This window comes from Lytechinus variegatus, chromosome 5 (assembly GCF_018143015.1).
Source record: "Lytechinus variegatus isolate NC3 chromosome 5, Lvar_3.0, whole genome shotgun sequence".
Lineage (NCBI taxonomy): Eukaryota > Metazoa > Echinodermata > Echinoidea > Temnopleuroida > Toxopneustidae > Lytechinus > Lytechinus variegatus.
The window spans coordinates 46,231,101-46,250,777 of NC_054744.1; the positions used below are offsets into that span (position 1 = coordinate 46,231,101).

Here is a 19,677-nt window from a genome sequence, read left to right on the forward strand (position 1 = left end):
TATGAAGTTTGAATTGAAATAACTCAACCTTATCACCCATGCACCATCTATCCAATGTTTGAATGCTTTGTACACATCATCATCCAGTAGTACTTGTAATGTTTGACCTGACTTTTTGACAAAATACGATAGACTGAATGTATTAGAAATGATAACTGCTTCTTGTGGTAATGATCACATAATGGAATCAAAGAGAAACCAACTGTCAACCACTGAGTCTCTGAGGTACTTGTTCAATGTCACAGTGACTGTGCCATGGACCAGTGATGACCTAGTGGTAGAGTCACTGACCGGCAAGCAGTAGATGAGAGGTTCAAATCACGCTGGTTCTTAGATTTTTCTGACTATCTTTCAGATTGATTATACAATCTTATCTACTGAGTGCATGCCCAAAATTGGAAATTTCAATGCCATTCAAGTTATTCTTATAATTGCAGTTGAAATGGGTCCCACTATCAGATTTTCAGCTTACAATTTACATCTTAACCCTATCTATCCTGAGGTATTTTGGGAGGTCATATGGCCGGGCCCCCCTTGAGATCTCAGCTTTTGTTTTTCTTTGTTTTGTTAATGAACTTTGTTTAGGAAATCTTTTGAAATCATAACCAGCATTAAAAAAATCTGTTTAGACCAGCAAACTAAACAATAATCGTACATGCGTGATTTTTGGTCAAGAACACATTATTGCATTGACTTTGTACATGAAATCACGTTTTTGAGTAATTTTGGGTCTGACATGCACTTACAAAATGTTGCTTAATTTTGGAACCGCATACCCTGGCGTGACAAATTTGATCTCAAAAGATGCACAAGACTTGAAAGTAAAAAGTCAGCAAGCGGCGCGGTCATAAAATTTTGCGCAAATCGTTGAGGCCTCCCCCCCTCCTGGCCTAGGTAGGGTTAAACTGGGATTTTTTTCATCATGCTCCATTTTATATCAATTATTAATACATGAGATTTACATGTATATAGCGTACTTTCCATCTTGATAAGATGCTTAAGGCGCTTCAGAGCAGAACAACAAAAACTATATATAATAATACATGCCTGAACAATAAGTCAATGTAAAAAGTCAATGTAAAAAGTCAATGTAAAAACACTCGTTATACAGGTATGTTTTTAGGTTGCCCTTGAAGGTGGTCACTGAATTCTGGGTTTTCAACTGTGTGGGAGAGAATTCCACAGGCTAGGCCCTGCATGAGCAAAGGCCCACTGCCTGCCTGATTTCTTAGCAACTGGAATTTGTAAAATATTAGATGATGAGGATCGTAAATTTCTTGAGGGTTGGTAATTATGCATCAAAATCTGGGGGAAGTTCCATAGACTATATGAAAAATCATTATTAATTCCATGTGAAATCTGCTTCATTGCGGTGTGGATTTTATATGAAAGCTGTGATTTTAGTAATTTGATGCCTAGTATTCTTTGTTTCCGTTTCTGTTTCTTAATGTCATAAATCTTAATTAAGTGAAGTGCCTTGATTTGATCTAGTCTGCTGTGCAAACCATCCACCTGAGTTAAAGCGTCTGAATGCGCAGCTGAAGGCCCTCTTGCTATTTTATGTACTAGTCTTGTATGAAGACCTGCTTTATGGTTGAAGTTTCAATCAGGGTCTGTGTCTGCCATTCAGTCAATACATGTACCCATTAGTTAGAGAACCATCTACAATTAAGTTTATTGTTCGACTGGACAGAACATGACATCGTCGACCTATTATAGTACAGTTTAATGACTGCAATGATATTAATATACTATCAATAAAATCATTGAAAGAAAGTTACAATATTTGATATGATCACAGTTTCATAGCCTATTTGTTTTTCATAATGCATGTTTTTTGTAGCATTGTGTACATGTACATGTCACATGCAGTCAAATGCAGTCAACGTGTTAGGTCAGGGGAGCGTTTCATCAATATTTTCATCCGACAAGTTGTCAGATCTGACATCTTTCCATGATTTTGATTGGCTGAGAGACACTGTTCCTATGGTAACTGTCGGATAAAATGGGACTTGTCGGATAAAACGTCCGACAAGTCCTTTCACGAAACGCCCCCCAGGTTATTATCTTGCTGACAAGCATTGTCATCTACACTCTTGTGTGTTAATCACATGTTTGCCATGTCTAGTAATAGTACATGAATATACATGTACCAACATATGCTTTGATGGTTTCCACAAACTCAATACTGTTTATAAACATATTGACGCTTTTGGTAATAGGAGTGTTTCACTGCTTCTTTCATACCTGTAACTATAAAACAAACAATCTGACATATTTATTGTACTTATGGAGTAAAATTTTATCTTGTGACAAGGAGGAATTGAGATGGTAAAACCCTGATTTTTATGATTTTTCTTCCCTTCTTGTGACTCTGGTTTGCTCTGTTTACTCTTTGAAAATATTTTGAATGCAATTTTTTCTTCAGACGTCTCAACTTTTCTGAATTTGGAGGAAAAAAACTGAATTTTTGACATTTCCAACATCTAGTCTCGATATGCAATCCTGTGGAAAATACTGATTTTTGCTATTTTTTAAGCAAAGTCTTCCTTATCTTTCAGTTGCATGGGTTGGGGGTTTGTTAAGGAGAATTTTTTTGCTCCCAATATGCTCTGTTTTATGTGTTGCCTTTAAAATTCCTGGCCTGTTTGATTTACCTCACCAAAGTTGCGTTGAACAGATGGGTTTTTCACCAAAGGAAATTAATGTTAGAAGAAAGATTTGAACCTACAATCTTCAGAGACAGACTAAAAGGCAGTGGTCAGAACCACAACACCATTATTCTACTATTGATAAAAACAGTACTATCAACCTTAGACTGTGATCCTTAAGAGTATATTACTTTTTACTTCACTTTAAAATGAAAATATCAGCTCCTAAACGTGATGAAACATTATTATGCCAACACACGTGCCCATATTGTGAATCCCACTCATGTTTCACAAGTGTTTTTATTTTCAAGTACCCGCAAGAAATAAATGCCAGGCAAATAAACTTTTATGCTTTATGTCTGAACCATGTTTTTCTACTTGGGCATGTGAATATATGGATGTTCAAATTCTATAGTTGAAAGATAACAACTTTGAATAGTCTTGATATTAAATGTTAGTTTACCATATTCAGCAATACATAATGTAGTACTTATTTTCAGGTATATGAACGGATAATTGTCTAAAGTATTTATCTTGGTAAAACAAGGAATGAATTATGGAGTTTATATTGCATGACATATGTGTGTGGGGCAGCTGCTGGCATATGACAACACAAATTCAATTTGAAAATTCTTACCTTCACCAATATTTTTCACTATATTTTCTATAAATTACCAAACAATATGTTGCCAGGGTGAACTCCCCTAAACAAAATTTTAGATGCTACAATGCCCTTTGGGAACCTACATGTATGAAATCAGTGATCTTTTGTTCTACAGAATTATATATTTGTATGGTGTGGAAAGAATGATTCTGTAGGCTCAATAGGGTCATTATACAGTGCGTCCCAGAAAAAACGAAACCGAGATTAAGCAATGATTGATCATAACTTTATCACCAATACAATAGACAAATGACCAACCATTTTAAAGTTTAGAATCTCCTCTTTCATCTGAAATTACTTAGATTATTTCTCATTCACGCATGAGTGAGCAAAAACAATTTGAAGAGGGGATACCAAAAAGTCATTTGGCGGGCTGTATCTGGGTTTCAAAAAGAAAACACATTTTTAAAAAGTTCAATATCTGCTCTTTTAATTTGATACCTCAATTACAGAAAATGGTCAAGAAATAACATAGTTCTGGTCATTTGAAATACGGCTTGAATTTCAATAATTTCTTAAAAATTAAGAGGTTCTACAGGCTAGCATTCAAACTCACTTGACACTCCGTTTTGTTGACGATCAGCCATGCATTAAGTCTATTGTTAACCATGCGATAACTTCTGTGGGAAACCGGTGAAAACATGTTTATTTAATGAAATTATGGAAATACAAGCATTGTTTGGAGGGAACATAACTTTTTTACTTCTTGACCATTTTTTGTGATTAAGGTATCAAAAAAAAGAGGAGGTTCTAAGCTTTACATTGGTAGGCCATTTGTCTATTATATTTTTGATTAAGTTATTAAATTCATCGCTTAATCTCTCTTTCGTTTTTTCTGGGACGCATTGTATACCGAATGTGATCCAACAGATTTAGTGATATTTTACCAATCAATGTAATTTAATAATCTTGATATCATTTCTCTCTGTACCTGATATATTTGCATTTAGGGAGATAATGGAATCGACAACTTTTGGTCCAGTTTTCAGAAAGCAAGATTAAGCTGTTCGATTCCAGGGGAATTTCCTTTATATTTCAATGATTTACGTAAGTATCACCTTGTCTCCATCTTACCATGAAATTATTTTTTGTGAGTTGAAGAAAAATCAACTTATGCATGTAAATACAAGTATTGGCTGTGCCACAACATTTGTTCCTGTGACAATTGCTCTAGGCTTTATTACGTCTAAGATGTAGGGTTGGGGTTGCAATAGGGTTTTATGTTATGTTTAGGGTAGTATGAAATCCAGGGTTGAAGTAGTCTTTGATTATTGTACAATGCCTACTTAGCTTGTTGTACGCGATCATGTCAATGGGAGGCTGAATGTCACACATTCGTACCGTTGCACACAAGATGTACCATCCAAAATGTACCATTGCACGGCTTTAGGAGGTGACGTCACAATGCGATTTCATTGAATAAGGTGACAATGCGCGTACAGCCCGCTGGCTAAATGCGCAATGCTGTCCAAGGTCATGTGCGCTTGTGGGATTTTGCTTTTCGCTATCAATATTTTTGCTCCCTTTTCATAGATTACTGGAGGGAAAAACTCTTGTTTTTCCATATTATCGCTAGATTCCGAGGCGTTGTACAACACAAATAGCGAAAATTCTTATTCGTGCAATGGTGCGAGATTTCGCATTCGGTGAAAGAAAGAAACACTCTATTCAACTCTGCTAACGCCTCGTTGAATAGAGCATCTTTCTTTCACCTCATGCGATCTCGCACCATCGCACTCATGCCTCTTCGCTATTTGTACAGTGTGTGGACTATATAGCAGAGCGATTGTCGCTAGAGCAAATGTTATGGGAGCATATTTGCAATGTATCATGAACATACACACTATGCACTACATTTATGAAGCATGTGAAGACTAGCTAAGGCAGAACAAAATGACAAGGATAGCAATCTATCAAGGATTTGATGATTTTTTTTACTTGTGCATTTACATTATTTTTTTACCACTGGAATACAGGATAGGCATGCATGTAATATCCCCCCCCCCTCTTACTTTCTCTTTTCTCTTTTTTTTTTTTTTAAAAATCATATTGTTCATTCTCATCATTTCACTCTGCAGAGGATATTTTTGTTGAGGAAAGGGGATCAGATCACTACATTCATGCAGCATTTGCTGGTGTGCCGTAAGTTTATTAATATTACTATAAGGATTATTATGATGATGGTGATGTTGGTGATGGTGGTGATGATGATGGTGATGATGATGATGATGATGATGACAATGACGATGATGACGATGATAGTGTTGATGGTGATGATGATCTTTAGATAGTTCAGGAGCTGCTGAACACTTCAATATTTTTATCTATTATCTTAATAATGATTACAGTATAAGCATGTCAATGATATTGATGCTAACGATGTCAGGAGACAGAATTTATACTGCATGGTCCCCTTACTGTACAAAATTTAATCTTCCTTCTTTAATGCATTGGTTACAGTTAAAGAACAGATGAGAAAAAATATTGTTGATTTGTCGTTCCAGTATCTTGACTGTGTTTCATCAAAATCAAGAGCTGAAATATAATCAATGTTGCAATGGACTTACATACCAAATTTACTATCTCGTGCTCATAGACTCTACATGTATTTATATGCAATTAGACTTGATATCATAAAACTCAAGTACACATGTGTTTACATGTAGGATATTTTTCATATTCCATAAAAAAATATCATGACTTTCATTTAACTCCTTTTTTTATCTCATAAAACTTGAGTTCACATATGTTTGTAAACATATAGGGTGTTTTTCATATTCCATACAAAAATATCATGACCTTCATTTAACACCTTTTTCGTAGGAATCCTACCAGGTTTTTTGCAATGACTCTGCCTTGATAGAGGGACAGACCTTGTAAATAAAACTTTTCATAAGACAATGGAATATGAGGTGTAGAAAATTTTTAATAAAGACTCCGGACATTTGTTATTTCACCTGGAAAACCCTATAGACCAAACATATTTTTCATAGATTTCAAGTGCAACTTCTACCCCCATATTAAAGTCATTCGTAAAAGATCCTGTTACATCATGTATCATGATGTGCCTTTGTACATTGCAATTAAATCATTGCAACATATTACATTACATTAAAGGTATTGTTTAACATTGTGAGCAGCCGATTTAAAAAATACTCAAACCAAGATGAAACATGTGTACAAGAGCATGTATTAGAACTAATAAACCCTGAAAACAACCATTATTGAGAATGAAAAGCTAAAACTACAAGGCAAACCCCAATTTTGTAAATAGGCGTCTTATAGACACCTAAATAGTACACACAAGTTTATGGGATGAAATTAAGATGGTGTTTCCGGTCACTTGATACATGTATTTCAATTTTTGAAGCACTAAATAATTATTTTCGAATGCAATTATTTCTGGGTTTCGTTTTTGTAACATATCCTAGACACAGGTGACAAGTGTGACCTAGCTCATATTTGTTAAAAGTCAAACCAATGTTAACCAATCACTTTAACAATAATTTGTTGTCAGCAGTTAATTAATGTTACCATTGCAATCTCTTCACGCCTGAAGTGACATAATTGGGTGATTTTTTTTAGATATCCAAACACTGCATGAAATGTTGCTGAATTGAATTAAGCCATAGGAGGCGCGATAGCTCAGTCGGTAGAGCGGGGGATTCGTATTCCGGTGACCCGGGTTCGATTCCCACTTGGTGCGCTACTGCCCTTTGGTAAGGCATTAATCCTCAGTACCAGGTCCTTTGGAGGGGACCTTAAGCCGTCGGTCCTCTGGTTGCTTGCTTACAAGCATTCATGCTTTCTTAGCAATCAGGTAAAAAAATCACCACCACCATAGGTGAACTACACTTTAGAAGGTCGGATTATGTCTTACCTTTATCAAAATGATACTGAGATACTTTAAAGTGCGTGTCTGACATGCCTTGCCATCATATTATAAGAATCTATTACTACCAGCAAGATTAATATGTTTACCCTCGCCTCAACTTGTAATCAGATCTGTTCTCTTTGTTGTCCGGTTTCATACATTTTATACAAACAGTTAGAGGTCCCAGGGATCTTTTACATGGTCATAAAGATTTACACTTCTTTGAATTATAGCAGTGATAGTAGGTGAATCCAAGGTTAGGGGTTCAAAATAATATCTCCTTCATGCAAGGGGCATATTGAGTGCTATGCATGTACATGGAAACCATTTAAGAGGAAAAAAAATATTCTCATAATCTATATTTATTATTATACTTTTAGGTTAAATTCAATTTGATACCACTTTTAAAAGTCTTCAGCAAAATATTGTTTGAGAGGTACATGCAATAATATGAGTAGAGAATGCAATTATTCAGAGTACTCAGGGATATGATACTGGTAATTAAATTTTTGGAATCTGGAAAAAAATTACTCTCTTTAGTCTATGGTGTCATATATGTGCATGATTGATTGAGGGGATAAGGTCGATATCCATTCACAATGTGAATTTTTTTTTTCCAAATACAATTTTTGGGCTTCTATTGTAATTCACAGCATAAAATTCAGTGAAACATTTTTTTTAGTAAACCCCAGGGGAACGTTTCACGACAGGACTTGTCGGACATATGATCCGACAAGTCCCTTTTTATCTGACAGTTACCATAGTAACAGTGCTTGTCTGGCAAACTTTTTGATGAAATGCTCCCCAGGTTGTGTGTAACAAATGTTCACATATATGTTTGTTTGTACTTTGAATATTGGTTGTTAAACAGTGATGTCATGTGACCGCTGGTTGTTGAACAAAAATGACAGGGTTAAAGAATGCAGACTACTTGTTTGTCAAACTAAATAATGATAAATGAGTGTTTAATCTAACCTTTCCAAACTTTCATTTTTTCTTTCTTACCTACCTTCCTTTCTTTCCCTCATTCCTCCTGTCTCCCTTTCTAACTTTCTTTCTTCCTTTCATAATTTTTTCTATCCTTTTTCTTTGTATCTCTCTTTCTTTTTATTCTTTCTGAGCTGATTTTCCTTTCTTTGCTTCTTTCTTTCTCAAAATTATTACTTTTGAGCTTCTGGATTACTAAATTTTACTTAATAAAGTTGGCAGCTCTGTTACTTGTTCCCCTTTTAGTTTTATTCATAAAAAAATGCATGCAGATATGCTGATTACAAAAAACTGGTTTTCTTCTAATTGTGCTTTCCACCAGTAACATTAATATGAATTTCTCTCTTTTAAATGCCTTTACATGATAAGCATACTCTATATTGTATACTTCACTCCCTTACATTTGTAATTTCTGTGTTTTTAGATGGCTAATTACTTACATCCCTGTAACCTGTTGTATAGGAATGTAGAATTCGGTAACTTGTAGTTAATCCTAAATAGACTGGGCTATTTCGACGCCTAAGAAGACTGGGGGGCTTATTCGGCCCCCCCTTATGATCTCGGCCGTTGATCGCGCGATCGCGACGAAAATTGGCACACACGTTACCCATGGCATTATCTACAAAACTACCGTATAATCTCAAATTCTGCGAAAAATCTCATTGCTCATTGATTATGCTAATTTATGCGTAAAATCATAAGTTTGCTCTAATTAATAAAATAATGCCCCTAAAATGCTTATTTTTGTTTCACATACTCTAGATAGGCATCTGATCAAATTCATTTTTCAAAAATTTCAACATCACATTTATTTTCTTATGTATTCTATTGTTTTCTAAATTTCTTACATATTTCTTTGTTTTTCGACTTTTTATTTTTTATTGTTTTTTTAATGGAAATCGTCAGAGACTTTATTTTAAGCAATAAAAGGAAAAAAAATGATACATTTATGAATTTAGGCTAAAAACACTATTTGCATTGGATTTTACACAAATTCACGTTTTTCAGTAATTTGGGGTCTGCATGCACTTCCAAAATGTTGTGTAATTTTGGAACCACGTACCCGGGGGTCACAATTTTGGTCTCGAAAGTTGCGCGAGACTTAAAAGTAAAAAGTCAGCGAGTGACATGGTAAAAAAAATTGCGCGGCAATCGCGGAAAAAGTCGAGGGGGGCTGAATCAGCCCCCCCCCCAGTCTTCTTAGGGTTAATACTTCCCCCTGTTTATGATCATACATTCTTAATATCTTTTATACAGTAATGGCCCACAGAGCTCAGCAGTATGTGTGTTTCTCCTGTCAGAAATAAATGAAATCTTTGATACAAGTAATTTCAAAGGACCAGCCTCTTCAGATAGTATCTGGCTTTCTAGACCAAGCAGAGAAATTCCTGTTCCAAGACCAGGTCTAGATGTAAGTAATAAAACTAATATTCCTATTTCAGGGGGTGTTTTACAAAGAATTAAGTGTGATTTCAAATCATGCTTAATAATGATAATAATAATAATAACATACTATATTTACCCAGAATAGCCACTTCAGTTTCGAAAACTGTTCTACCAGCGGGCCCTGCTATTATTATTACCCCGAGCTGCCTAGGCGCTCCAGCATTCAATGATTTAGTGCCAGCTTGTGTATGATATCAAATGCACTGTGTAGATGCAGAGTAGCATATATGTCCCTTGATCATGTTCTGACCAATCATTTGATGCGTTTTCAAATCATTTACCCAAGAGATGTACTCACTTTAAGCTAAAACACTTAGCCAAATTCATGAATTGAATACCAAACTAGGCTAAGTAATCTATCCAAGCAAATGCCTTTAAAGTAAAATGCCATTTTTGTCTCACCTGCGAAGCAGAGTGAGACTATAGGCGCCGCTTTTCCGACGGCGGCGGCGGCGTCAACATCAAATCTTAACCTGAGGTTAAGTTTTTGAAATGACGTCATAACTTAGAAAGTATATGGACCTAGTTAATAAAACTTGTCCATAAGGTTAATCAAGTATTACTGAACATCCTATTATAGTTTCATGTCACATGACCAAGGTCAAAGGTCATTTAGGGTCAATGAACTTAGACCATGTTGGAGGAATCAACATCGAAATCTTAACCTGAGGTTAAGTTTTTGAAATGTACTCATAACTTAGAAAATATATGGACCTAGTTCATGAAACTTGGACATAAGGTTAATCAAGTATCACTGAACATCCTGCATGAGTTTCACGTCACATGACTAAGGTCAAAGGTCATTTAGGGTCAATGAACTTTGGCCGAATTGGGGGTATCTGTTGAATTCCCATCATAACTTTGAAAGTTTATGGATCTGATTCATGAAACATTGACATAATAGTAATCAAGCATCACTGAACATTTTGTGCAAGTTTCAGGTCTCATGATTAAGGTCAAAGGTCATTTGGGTCAATGAACTTTGGCCGATTTGGGGGTATCTGTTGAATTACCATCATAACTTTGAAAATTTATTGGTCTAGTTCGTTAAACTTGGACATTAGAGTAATCAAGTATCACTGAACATCCTGTGCGCATTTCAGGTCACATGACCAAGGTCAAAGGTCAATGAACTTTGGCCGAATGGGGTGTAACTGTTGAATTACCATTTTAACTTTGAAAGTTTATGGATCTGATTCATGAATCTTGGACATAAGAGTAATCAAGTATCACTGAACATCCTGTGCGAGTTTCAAGTCACATGATCAAGGTCAAAGGTCATGTAAGGCCAATGAACTTTGACCATGTTGGTTTTTTTTGTTGAATAACCATCATATCTCTGTAAGTTTATTGGTCTAGTTCATAAAAAGAGGACATAAGAGTAACCATGTATCACTGAACATCTTGTGCGAGTTAGAGTAGTATGCAAAGTCAGCACTGCTGCTATATTGAACCGCGTGATGCAGGTGAGACGGCCAGAGGCATTCCACTTGTATTTTATTATTAGTGTAGAATTTGATACCTACCAACATTTTCCAGAATTGTAAATTCCTGCTAATGATAACATATGAAAAGGAATTTGTTTGATGAATTTATATAAGGAATAAAAAGAAAATAATTGATCTCTCTGTCCATGTTTGTTTTGGATTTGTGAGTTTGAATATAAATCTAAGATGCCATCATTCAATATTTAGTCCAAGTTATTAAAATAAAGATGTTTGTTGCTTAATATACATGTATATAAGTGTCCATCCTTTGGAAATGCTGTGGAAAAAATGAAAGCAGTGATTGATTAATTACATACCTTGTTTTTCAATTACTTGTTAATATCTATTTAAGTTATAGGTATATTTTTGTAAGTGTTTAGAAACTTCTTGCATTACGATAAGTGTTTGTTAAAGTGCAATATATTATAAAAATGACGTTAAGCACCTCAACCAATCGGCAGACTCTATACAAACCCTTATTAAATGCATCATGATGTGATCATTTGCCACTTAGTTCACAGATATCAAATAAACATGTTCAAGTGTAATCTACGTTTTGAAATATGCTGTTGAATTGTTTCACTTTCATTCGATAAGTACTAAGTAGGCCTATTTACAATCAAATAGTCAGGTTTCTCAGCACTTAACAACCTTTTGGAAGAATTGATATTTTCCATCATACAATTGTTTGTCTCGCATGAAATAGTAATTCTAACTCTTTTGTGTTCGATATTCATTTGTATAAAGTAAAATTTGAATTAGCAATAAAAACTTAGCAAGTATTGTTTTAAAGAAATACATCAAACCAAATTCTTGTGTATGTGAGAAGAATTCTAGTTGAAGATGATAGTAGTCATATCAGTGGGGATATGATGACAAAAGCTTTTAAATGATTTGCTAATGTTTCTAGTGCTAAACCTATATTGCCTATAACAACATTTAATTCCTTCTCTCTCACTCTCTTCCTTTTTCTATTTCTTCTAATTTCTCTTTTTCTCTTCTTCCCTTGTCTAACCCCACCCCTTCCTTTCACTGAACCTCTCTGTTCCTTCCCCTCCCTCCTCCCTTTATTTTTCTCACAGTGCAATAATCCAACTCAAGACATTAGATACATCAGACAATATCCATTGATGCAGGATGATGCTTCTAGTATTCCTTTATTCATAGTTGATTACGCTCGGTTTACTTCCATCGTTATGGATTCACTACCTGCTGGAAACATATACTATATTGGAACAGGTAGGTATATTTATATAATATTGACTAGCCTTGAGGGGAACATCAAATATATTGCCAGCAAATGAATCATATTGGCTTGAGTCTTTAGATGAGGGCAATATGGGTCATTTAAGGGCAATATATTTGATGTTCCCCGAAAGAAGAGCTAGTCAATATTTTTATTATCATCCAAATCAGATTTCTAGAGCAAAAATCATAATAATGGGGATATTTCTTTTAAAAATAGAGTTCTATTGTGTCATGTTAATATCGGTCTAGGCTCTTCACTTTACCATTATGACGTACTTGCAAGCGCTCGGATCCAGCGTTGTCTTTATTATGACGTATATTGTTGGTGCGTAGATCCTTATGAAGCGTATCTCTTTATACGCATCCACAAATTCCCGGATGTGAGACCAGGGAAAATACAAAGGTATATTTTGCTTCGTCTCTGCATGCAAAGTAAATACGCGCATTGAGACCGAGGAAAATACAAACAATATACCTACCCTTCCCGATATTCAGAAAATGTAGGGCAATACGGTTTTGTAAATGACCAGCTCAGATGTCTGATACGGGTGATAATTATATATATTTTTCAAGGTCAAGATAAAAATTGGACCTTAATCTTTTATTATATGTTTGATTGTACTATATTGACCTTTTGTCAGGAAAAATAAATGATAGGGGGCCTATAAAGAATTTATAAATCACAGCTGATGTAGTTGCCTATTGAATAGTTATATTACACTGTAAGTAGCATGAGCTGCTGTTTCCAATGCGTGGCACATTCAAGGAATTCATCCAGCTTGGTACCCATTCACCTCTCCCGAGTTGAGTGCAGCATAGTGCGGATAAATTTCTTCAATATGATTTAATTCCATTCTATATTTGATAAAGTTACATCAGCAGGTAAAAATATGGTTATTAAAATACAATGATAAAAAGATATAGATAAAATTACATGGTTAAAAATAAGATATGGCTGCAGTATGAACACTAGAGGGTTAGTCTTGACAGCCACCCTAACATTAAATAAATCAGTATATGAAAACAATAATTGAGAAGGAACTAAACATTTCCCCATACATTACACAGCTTTGATTTTGAAAGTGATACATTAACCCACAGTCCATGTATCTTTTGATCAACAAATAAATCTCCAGATGTTAAATCTATACTGGAACAAAATTTGTTTACAAATTCTTTGTAATTCAGTTTACTTATATTTCATGATTATGCAGTTTGTTTGAATGAAGCTGTATTAACCATAGAACATAATTCAGATTTATATTCAATGTGCTTACATGCAAGTTATGAAAAAGAGGATTTTCCTTTTTACCTTCAAATACAAATGAACCATTAAGTGAATCGCTAAAATAAAAATGTGTAAGTTGGTATCCTTTATTGTTTCTTTTGATTAATATTCTGCTTGTCTTTATACTCTTCTTTCTTTATTTCCTATTAGAATCTGGCTCTGTACTGAAAGCGTATTATAATGGCACTGAATTCAAAGTTTATGAAGTAACTGTGACGGTAAGCACATGTGACTGATAAAGTAAAGGATAAGTGCTGTATAAGCAAATCAAATTATTGTTATCACCCTAACCTGGGTGTAATATACCCCTTTCATAGTGAGAGCCGAAGTGGAGTTAGTCCGGAGTCCAGGAGGAGTTACTCCACTTTGGAGGGCAATATGAAAATTCTGAGATTAGTTCGATACGGATTCAAAGCGGAGTACTCAACCCACTTCGAGAAGAGGGTTACAAACGGAGTTACTCCGCACCGGAAATGCGGTATGCGCTTATCGCTGTGATCTCGTGCGTAACTTCCTGTCGATCGACACATCGCTATCTAGCGCAGCTGCATTTGCAAAACAAATTTCGGCGCGAATCGCTCGTTGGGGAATTCGGCCACACGTATGGTGCGAACTCGCTTGGAAACCATGGCAACGACTGCGGATACATGGCTACGGTGCTTCCAATATGAAAGGGGGTTTAAAGTCGGTCTGCAGTACAAGTGTATCGACTCAACGCGGAGAAACTCCACTTCGCCTTCACTATGAAAGGGGTATTTGGCAGCTTACCAAAATTCAGAGATGTGTTTTTCACACGGTAATCCTTCAAGAATCTTTTCTTCACATTCACCATAGACATACACCACTAGGGATTACAGGAAAGCTACACTGTGAAAGTCACATAACACATTTGAATCCTGCTATGAGGAGATTCACAGCTTGGCTACATCCCCCCCCCCCATTTCTTTTTCTTAGATGAAAGTGATGATTACTGATGAAAAGATATTTACTGAATTTTTGCAGGAAAAACACATCTCTGAATTTTTATAAGGTGTCTTTAATAAAGAATATTTTTTTACATGAAATTATGTTGCAATAGATTGAAAATATTAATCTAAAAATTGTAAGTGATTATAGTTGTTACAAATAGAGCCTCTATTTGCTATTCAAAGCAGCAGTAAGGCAATCGGTTGCAATATTTAAAATAATTGCATTTCCTGTGATCAACCTTGTGACCTAATATTGATTGTGCATCAGGGCAGATGTTGCTCAAAGTAGTAGTCAGTTGATAGTTTTTGTTTTTGAGGCTACCATGGAGATCTGGGAGTGTTTCATAAAAATGTACATTTCTACTTTAATCTTCCATCATCCTTTCATGCAAGTATTCCATCACAAACTCAATCAGCACGTCATCCAATGGAAATATTATGAAACAGTCTTGAAAATAAATCATTCCATCGGTCATTTAATCATTATGCCAGCAAGGAGTCAATAATATACAGTGCGTCCCAGAAAAAATGAAACCGAGATTTAGCGATGATTTATCATAACTTAATCATTAATAAAATAGACAAATGACCTACCAATGTAAAGCTTAGAATCTCATCTTTCATCTGATATTACTTAGATTGTTTTTTATTCACGCATGAGTGAGCAAAAACCATTTGAAGAGGGGATACCATAAAGTCACTTTGCGGGCTGTATCTGAGTTTCAAAAAGAAAATGGTCGAGAAATAACACAGTTCTGGTCATTTGAAATACGGCTTGAATTTCAATAATTTCATAAAATTAAGAGATGAAAGAGGGGATTCTAATCTTTACGTTGGTAGGTCATTTGTCTATTTTATTGATGATTAAGTAAGGATAAATCATCGCTAAATCTCAGTTTCGTTTTTTCTGGGACGCACTGTATTAAACAATCTCTGGAATTAATTGAATGATGCATATTATTATTTCTCAGTTATTATCATGGAGAATGGATTCAAACACATCTGATTTTTTACTTCTTTTTGATTCATTTTGACAGGATAACAAGCAACCTGTGGTGGGTCTACAGCTGGCTGGTGAAAGCACAAACCGTCACATCATAGTTGTATCTGATAATGCTGTATACAGGGTACCATTACATAACTGTGCTACTAGCTGTGAAAGGAGATGTTCTGAATTGATGTATGGATACTGTCAATGGGAAGGGGGCTGCTGTAAAAGCTATGGGTATGTATCAGGAGTCATCTGTTCTCCAGGTTTTGTTATACCACAAAAAGTCCCCCGCTGTACAAATATTCTGCTTGTGAGAAATGTTTGCCACGACGATCTACAATGTATGGCCCTTTTTTCTTTTGAGATGAAGTTTGTTACGTCAGAGTATGCAGTTCCAGTTTTGCACTGCAATTATTACCTGCATATTTTGATAAAAATTGCTGTAAAATGTTATTTCACATAAACCACTCACCATTTTTTTTAAATAGGCGTTAAATTGCCAACCCTTGTATTACATGGTTTGTTTGACAATCTTCAGTGGTACATGTGCTCCTGCTACAAGTTTTTAATTTTTTTTTGTAGATATTGGTTGAGGTTTGAATTATTATTAAGTGTTTACTTCACAAAGACAAACCCTTGGAATTAATGACAAATATATACTGTAGGTGTGATGTTCTTAAAGATATCTTACCCATTGTATGACATGATTACTCTGTACTACTCTGTATTACATGCAGAAGAGGTATAAATGGGATTGCTAATGTTACCTGGCTTATTTTTTTTTCATTTACAGTGAAACGACATGTAGCGAGAACCCGGTTGATGGTGAGTCTTTTTTTATATTTAGCACTTTGTATAAATAGAAATTATTTATTTAAAGATATTTTTTTATAGAGCATTTTATAATATATTTATATCTGAATGCTATATGGCACCTTCCTGAATTTTTTTCTCTGTTATCTAGTAAATGTAAATATTTGTAATATTCTAAAATTATGATGGCATCAGCAGTTGGGATGTGAAGTAACAAGGGAAAAAATGTAGGTGTGATTGACAAGAAGTTTGATTATTTCTTAACAATGCAATGAGATGTCTTCATCACATTAAGTTTGATTTAAATGTGTTTTGATGAAGTACTTTTTAGTGAACATGTGTATTTCTGAAAACTTGCACTGCTCTCCAGATGTAACCTTTGCAAAGTCAAGAGTAAATTGTTATCTTTAAAGCAGACCTGCCAATTATTACGTTTTTGGCATATTTAGTATGTTTTTGCAACCAAAATACAATAGTGTTTTCTTTTTACAAAATCATAATTTATTGAGAAAAATCATCTCTATATGTCTCTATTACATAAAAATTACACAAATATGGTTCTTAGATCAATGTAATTTCAGGTAATTTTTTTTCAATCATAAGGTATGGGAGTTGAATGTATGGATTAAATCCTTATTCAAATCATTCAATAGAGAGTTAAAGATTTGTGTATTATTTATTTAATCTGATAATGAATGGATCTTTGGTAAATTACATATGTCATAAATGTATTGAATGGCTTTAACGTATAGGTGGTGATTTGTTTTACAGTTTATGTAACCATAGAGCCAAGTCAGTCAATGACAGTATGTGAGAATGAGATAATCCAGCTCGTCTGCCACGCCCAAACTGCACCATTCTGTCAACCAATTACTCTCGACTGGACCATGGCCGGGGGTCAACCCATCGATGACATGGGTCATCTTATTAGTTTAGATCAGCTTTATGACTACCCACTCCACAAGCTGAGTGCTCTGACCGTCCAGTCGGCTATCACTGGGAATACAACGACCATGGAATGCACAGCTCGGACCACTATTGGTGGACAGGCTTATAGCGTCACAAAGGCAACCACTATTAACATTCAGAGTAAGAAGTTGCATTGTTCATTTATTATAAATAGACAATATGCCACATATTGGCTTTCGGTAACTCTAAGCTATCATGTCAATGAAAGGTAGCTTTGTTGGAAATCCAAGGAAAAATGTATAAGAAGATGGCATTCTTTGATACTTTAATAAAGTAAATCACTCATGTATTCACAGGAATGGAAATCATATTGTTCTTGACAGCTAGTGGCTTTGTTCAAGACTTGCATATAAGACTCAATGTTTGTAACTAATTTTAGCCATTTTTAACCAAATTCGCTCACACAAATGTTACATATGGTTTTTTTTCATATAACATTGATATATAGTCATTTTCATTCCAAATGTCAAAGTAGTTAACCAACCCAAGCACCACCTCCCTCACTATTAAACAGGAAAAAAAAACAAAAAACTAACCTTATCATTCCCTATTCCTCTGTAGATTGCATCACCCAAGGATCACTAGAGAGAAGATACAACCTTCATCAACAACTGAAACAAGAGAATACTATGAGCAAGGTAGGCCTATCTTCTATATACCCCCCCATTCTTTTCTCTTTTATGGGGCATTACAAGTATCCTAACCACATATTAGTCTTAACATGAAGTTGCAAGAAGTTACGATTGCATGCAAATCAAGTGCAAATTGAGTTTAATCAAATGATATATGCTTGATATATCATTTGATATATATAGTGCCAAGTCTGTCAGTCAGTTTAAGGCTCTCCCCAAAACATACCTTTTCAATCAATGAATCCCAGTTGTGGGTCGGTCATTGGAGATGCACACCAGTTTTAATCTGTTAGTATATTTCTTTTTTTCCGGTTGTTAATATGCCCATTTATTCATTTATTTTGTACCCATGTAAAGTTAAATTCAGAATACAGTGCGCTTAGAAACGCCCGTATTAAGCGCCCTATAAATGTTTTGCATTATTATTTGATATTAGGATTTATGCTATAAATGGAGCTGATTGTAATCAGTGTTTATCTTCCCATCTGTCCCCCCCCCCTTTCATCCTTCCCCTCTCATTCTTGATCACTCTCTCTCTCTTCTTTCTCTCCTCTTCCTCTCTTCTCTCTCCCTCTCTGTATTCTAGTCGTCTCTTCCCTACTGCATTCTTTTGTTGTATGGTTATATTTCATTCTGTTTATTGCTCCATTAAAACTCTGTTAACTAATGAGGTTAACGAGGCATGTTCAGACATCCCATGACAAAGCGATGTCACAAAGCTCAGCAGGAAGTAAATAAATCCACATCAAAGAAATTTTTGCTCTCCTGAAAAGAGAAAAGGTTTGTTTACCAAAGCAACATGTCATGATGAAGTCTATATGTGGTGTAAAATCCTCCCCAGGGAGTAGAGGTGCATATTGTGCTTCAAGAGATTCCAATAATCTCACAGAAACTCATTTGAAATTGTTTGTTGGACAAGGCGACTTTAATTGCTATATAACTCTTGAATACAATCATCGTTTCTTGTCTTGTGTAACTTATTTTGCAGAGTTGTGATGCTGAGATATTTGACTGTGCTAACTGTGCCAGCTTCCCATGAATTGCCATAGCAGTATGAGCCCCAGGATTGGACTTCAAAATGACTTGTAAATGAACTAGAAATGATAACTGCAACATCATACCTTCTATCTATGAATGAAAATATCTTCAGCTGTTCTGTGCATTTATTTATTTGTAGTTTACGTTTATGTAGAATAGAGAGACTTTTATACTGCATTTTCTTAAGGTTAAAACATTTGTTTATGTTTCTGTTCAGACCAACTGTAAAGAGTTATCTTTATTTTAATTTGTTTTATATCATTTGTATTGATAAAGAGATTGAAATGCACAAAAGTTATGTTTATTTGATGATGAGGAGAGGAGACTAGCACATTTTAGAAAGGGTTGTTGAATTGGAGGTGGACACCGTGCGGAGGAGGAGACAGCTTCCATGGAGGAAGGAAGATAAGAAGACTATTAAAGATGGTTTGGTTGAGGATGAGAGATGTATTGCATTAGGCAAAATGGAGGGATGCGTTAAGGGAGATTGCTGAGAGTTTGACATAAATCTGGCCACCGCTATTCACACCATTTTAGATTTATTTCTACATTTACGCAATTATAGTTTAGTTCTTCTGGCATTGTTTTGCTTCGTTCCTTTACTATGATTTCATTTCTTTT

The 19,677-nt window shown here is 35.1% G+C and overlaps 1 protein-coding gene across 1 annotated transcript in view; it reads left to right on the forward strand.

The window, feature by feature from the left end:
* LOC121415483 (semaphorin-1A-like) overlaps positions 1–19,076 on the forward strand; it is a 33,374-nt gene extending 14,298 nt beyond the window's left edge. Inside the window, exons 10-19 of the mRNA XM_041608684.1 lie at positions 4,266–4,362; positions 5,394–5,457; positions 9,434–9,587; positions 12,192–12,348; positions 13,796–13,863; positions 15,651–15,838; positions 16,398–16,429; positions 17,189–17,506; positions 17,948–18,024; positions 19,007–19,076. Of these exons, the coding sequence (XP_041464618.1) occupies positions 4,266–4,362; positions 5,394–5,457; positions 9,434–9,587; positions 12,192–12,348; positions 13,796–13,863; positions 15,651–15,838; positions 16,398–16,429; positions 17,189–17,506; positions 17,948–18,024; positions 19,007–19,057 (1,206 nt within the window). The 3' untranslated portion in view covers positions 19,058–19,076. The remainder of the gene's footprint in view (positions 1–4,265; positions 4,363–5,393; positions 5,458–9,433; positions 9,588–12,191; positions 12,349–13,795; positions 13,864–15,650; positions 15,839–16,397; positions 16,430–17,188; positions 17,507–17,947; positions 18,025–19,006) is intronic.
* The last annotated feature ends 601 nt before the right edge of the window (positions 19,077–19,677 follow it).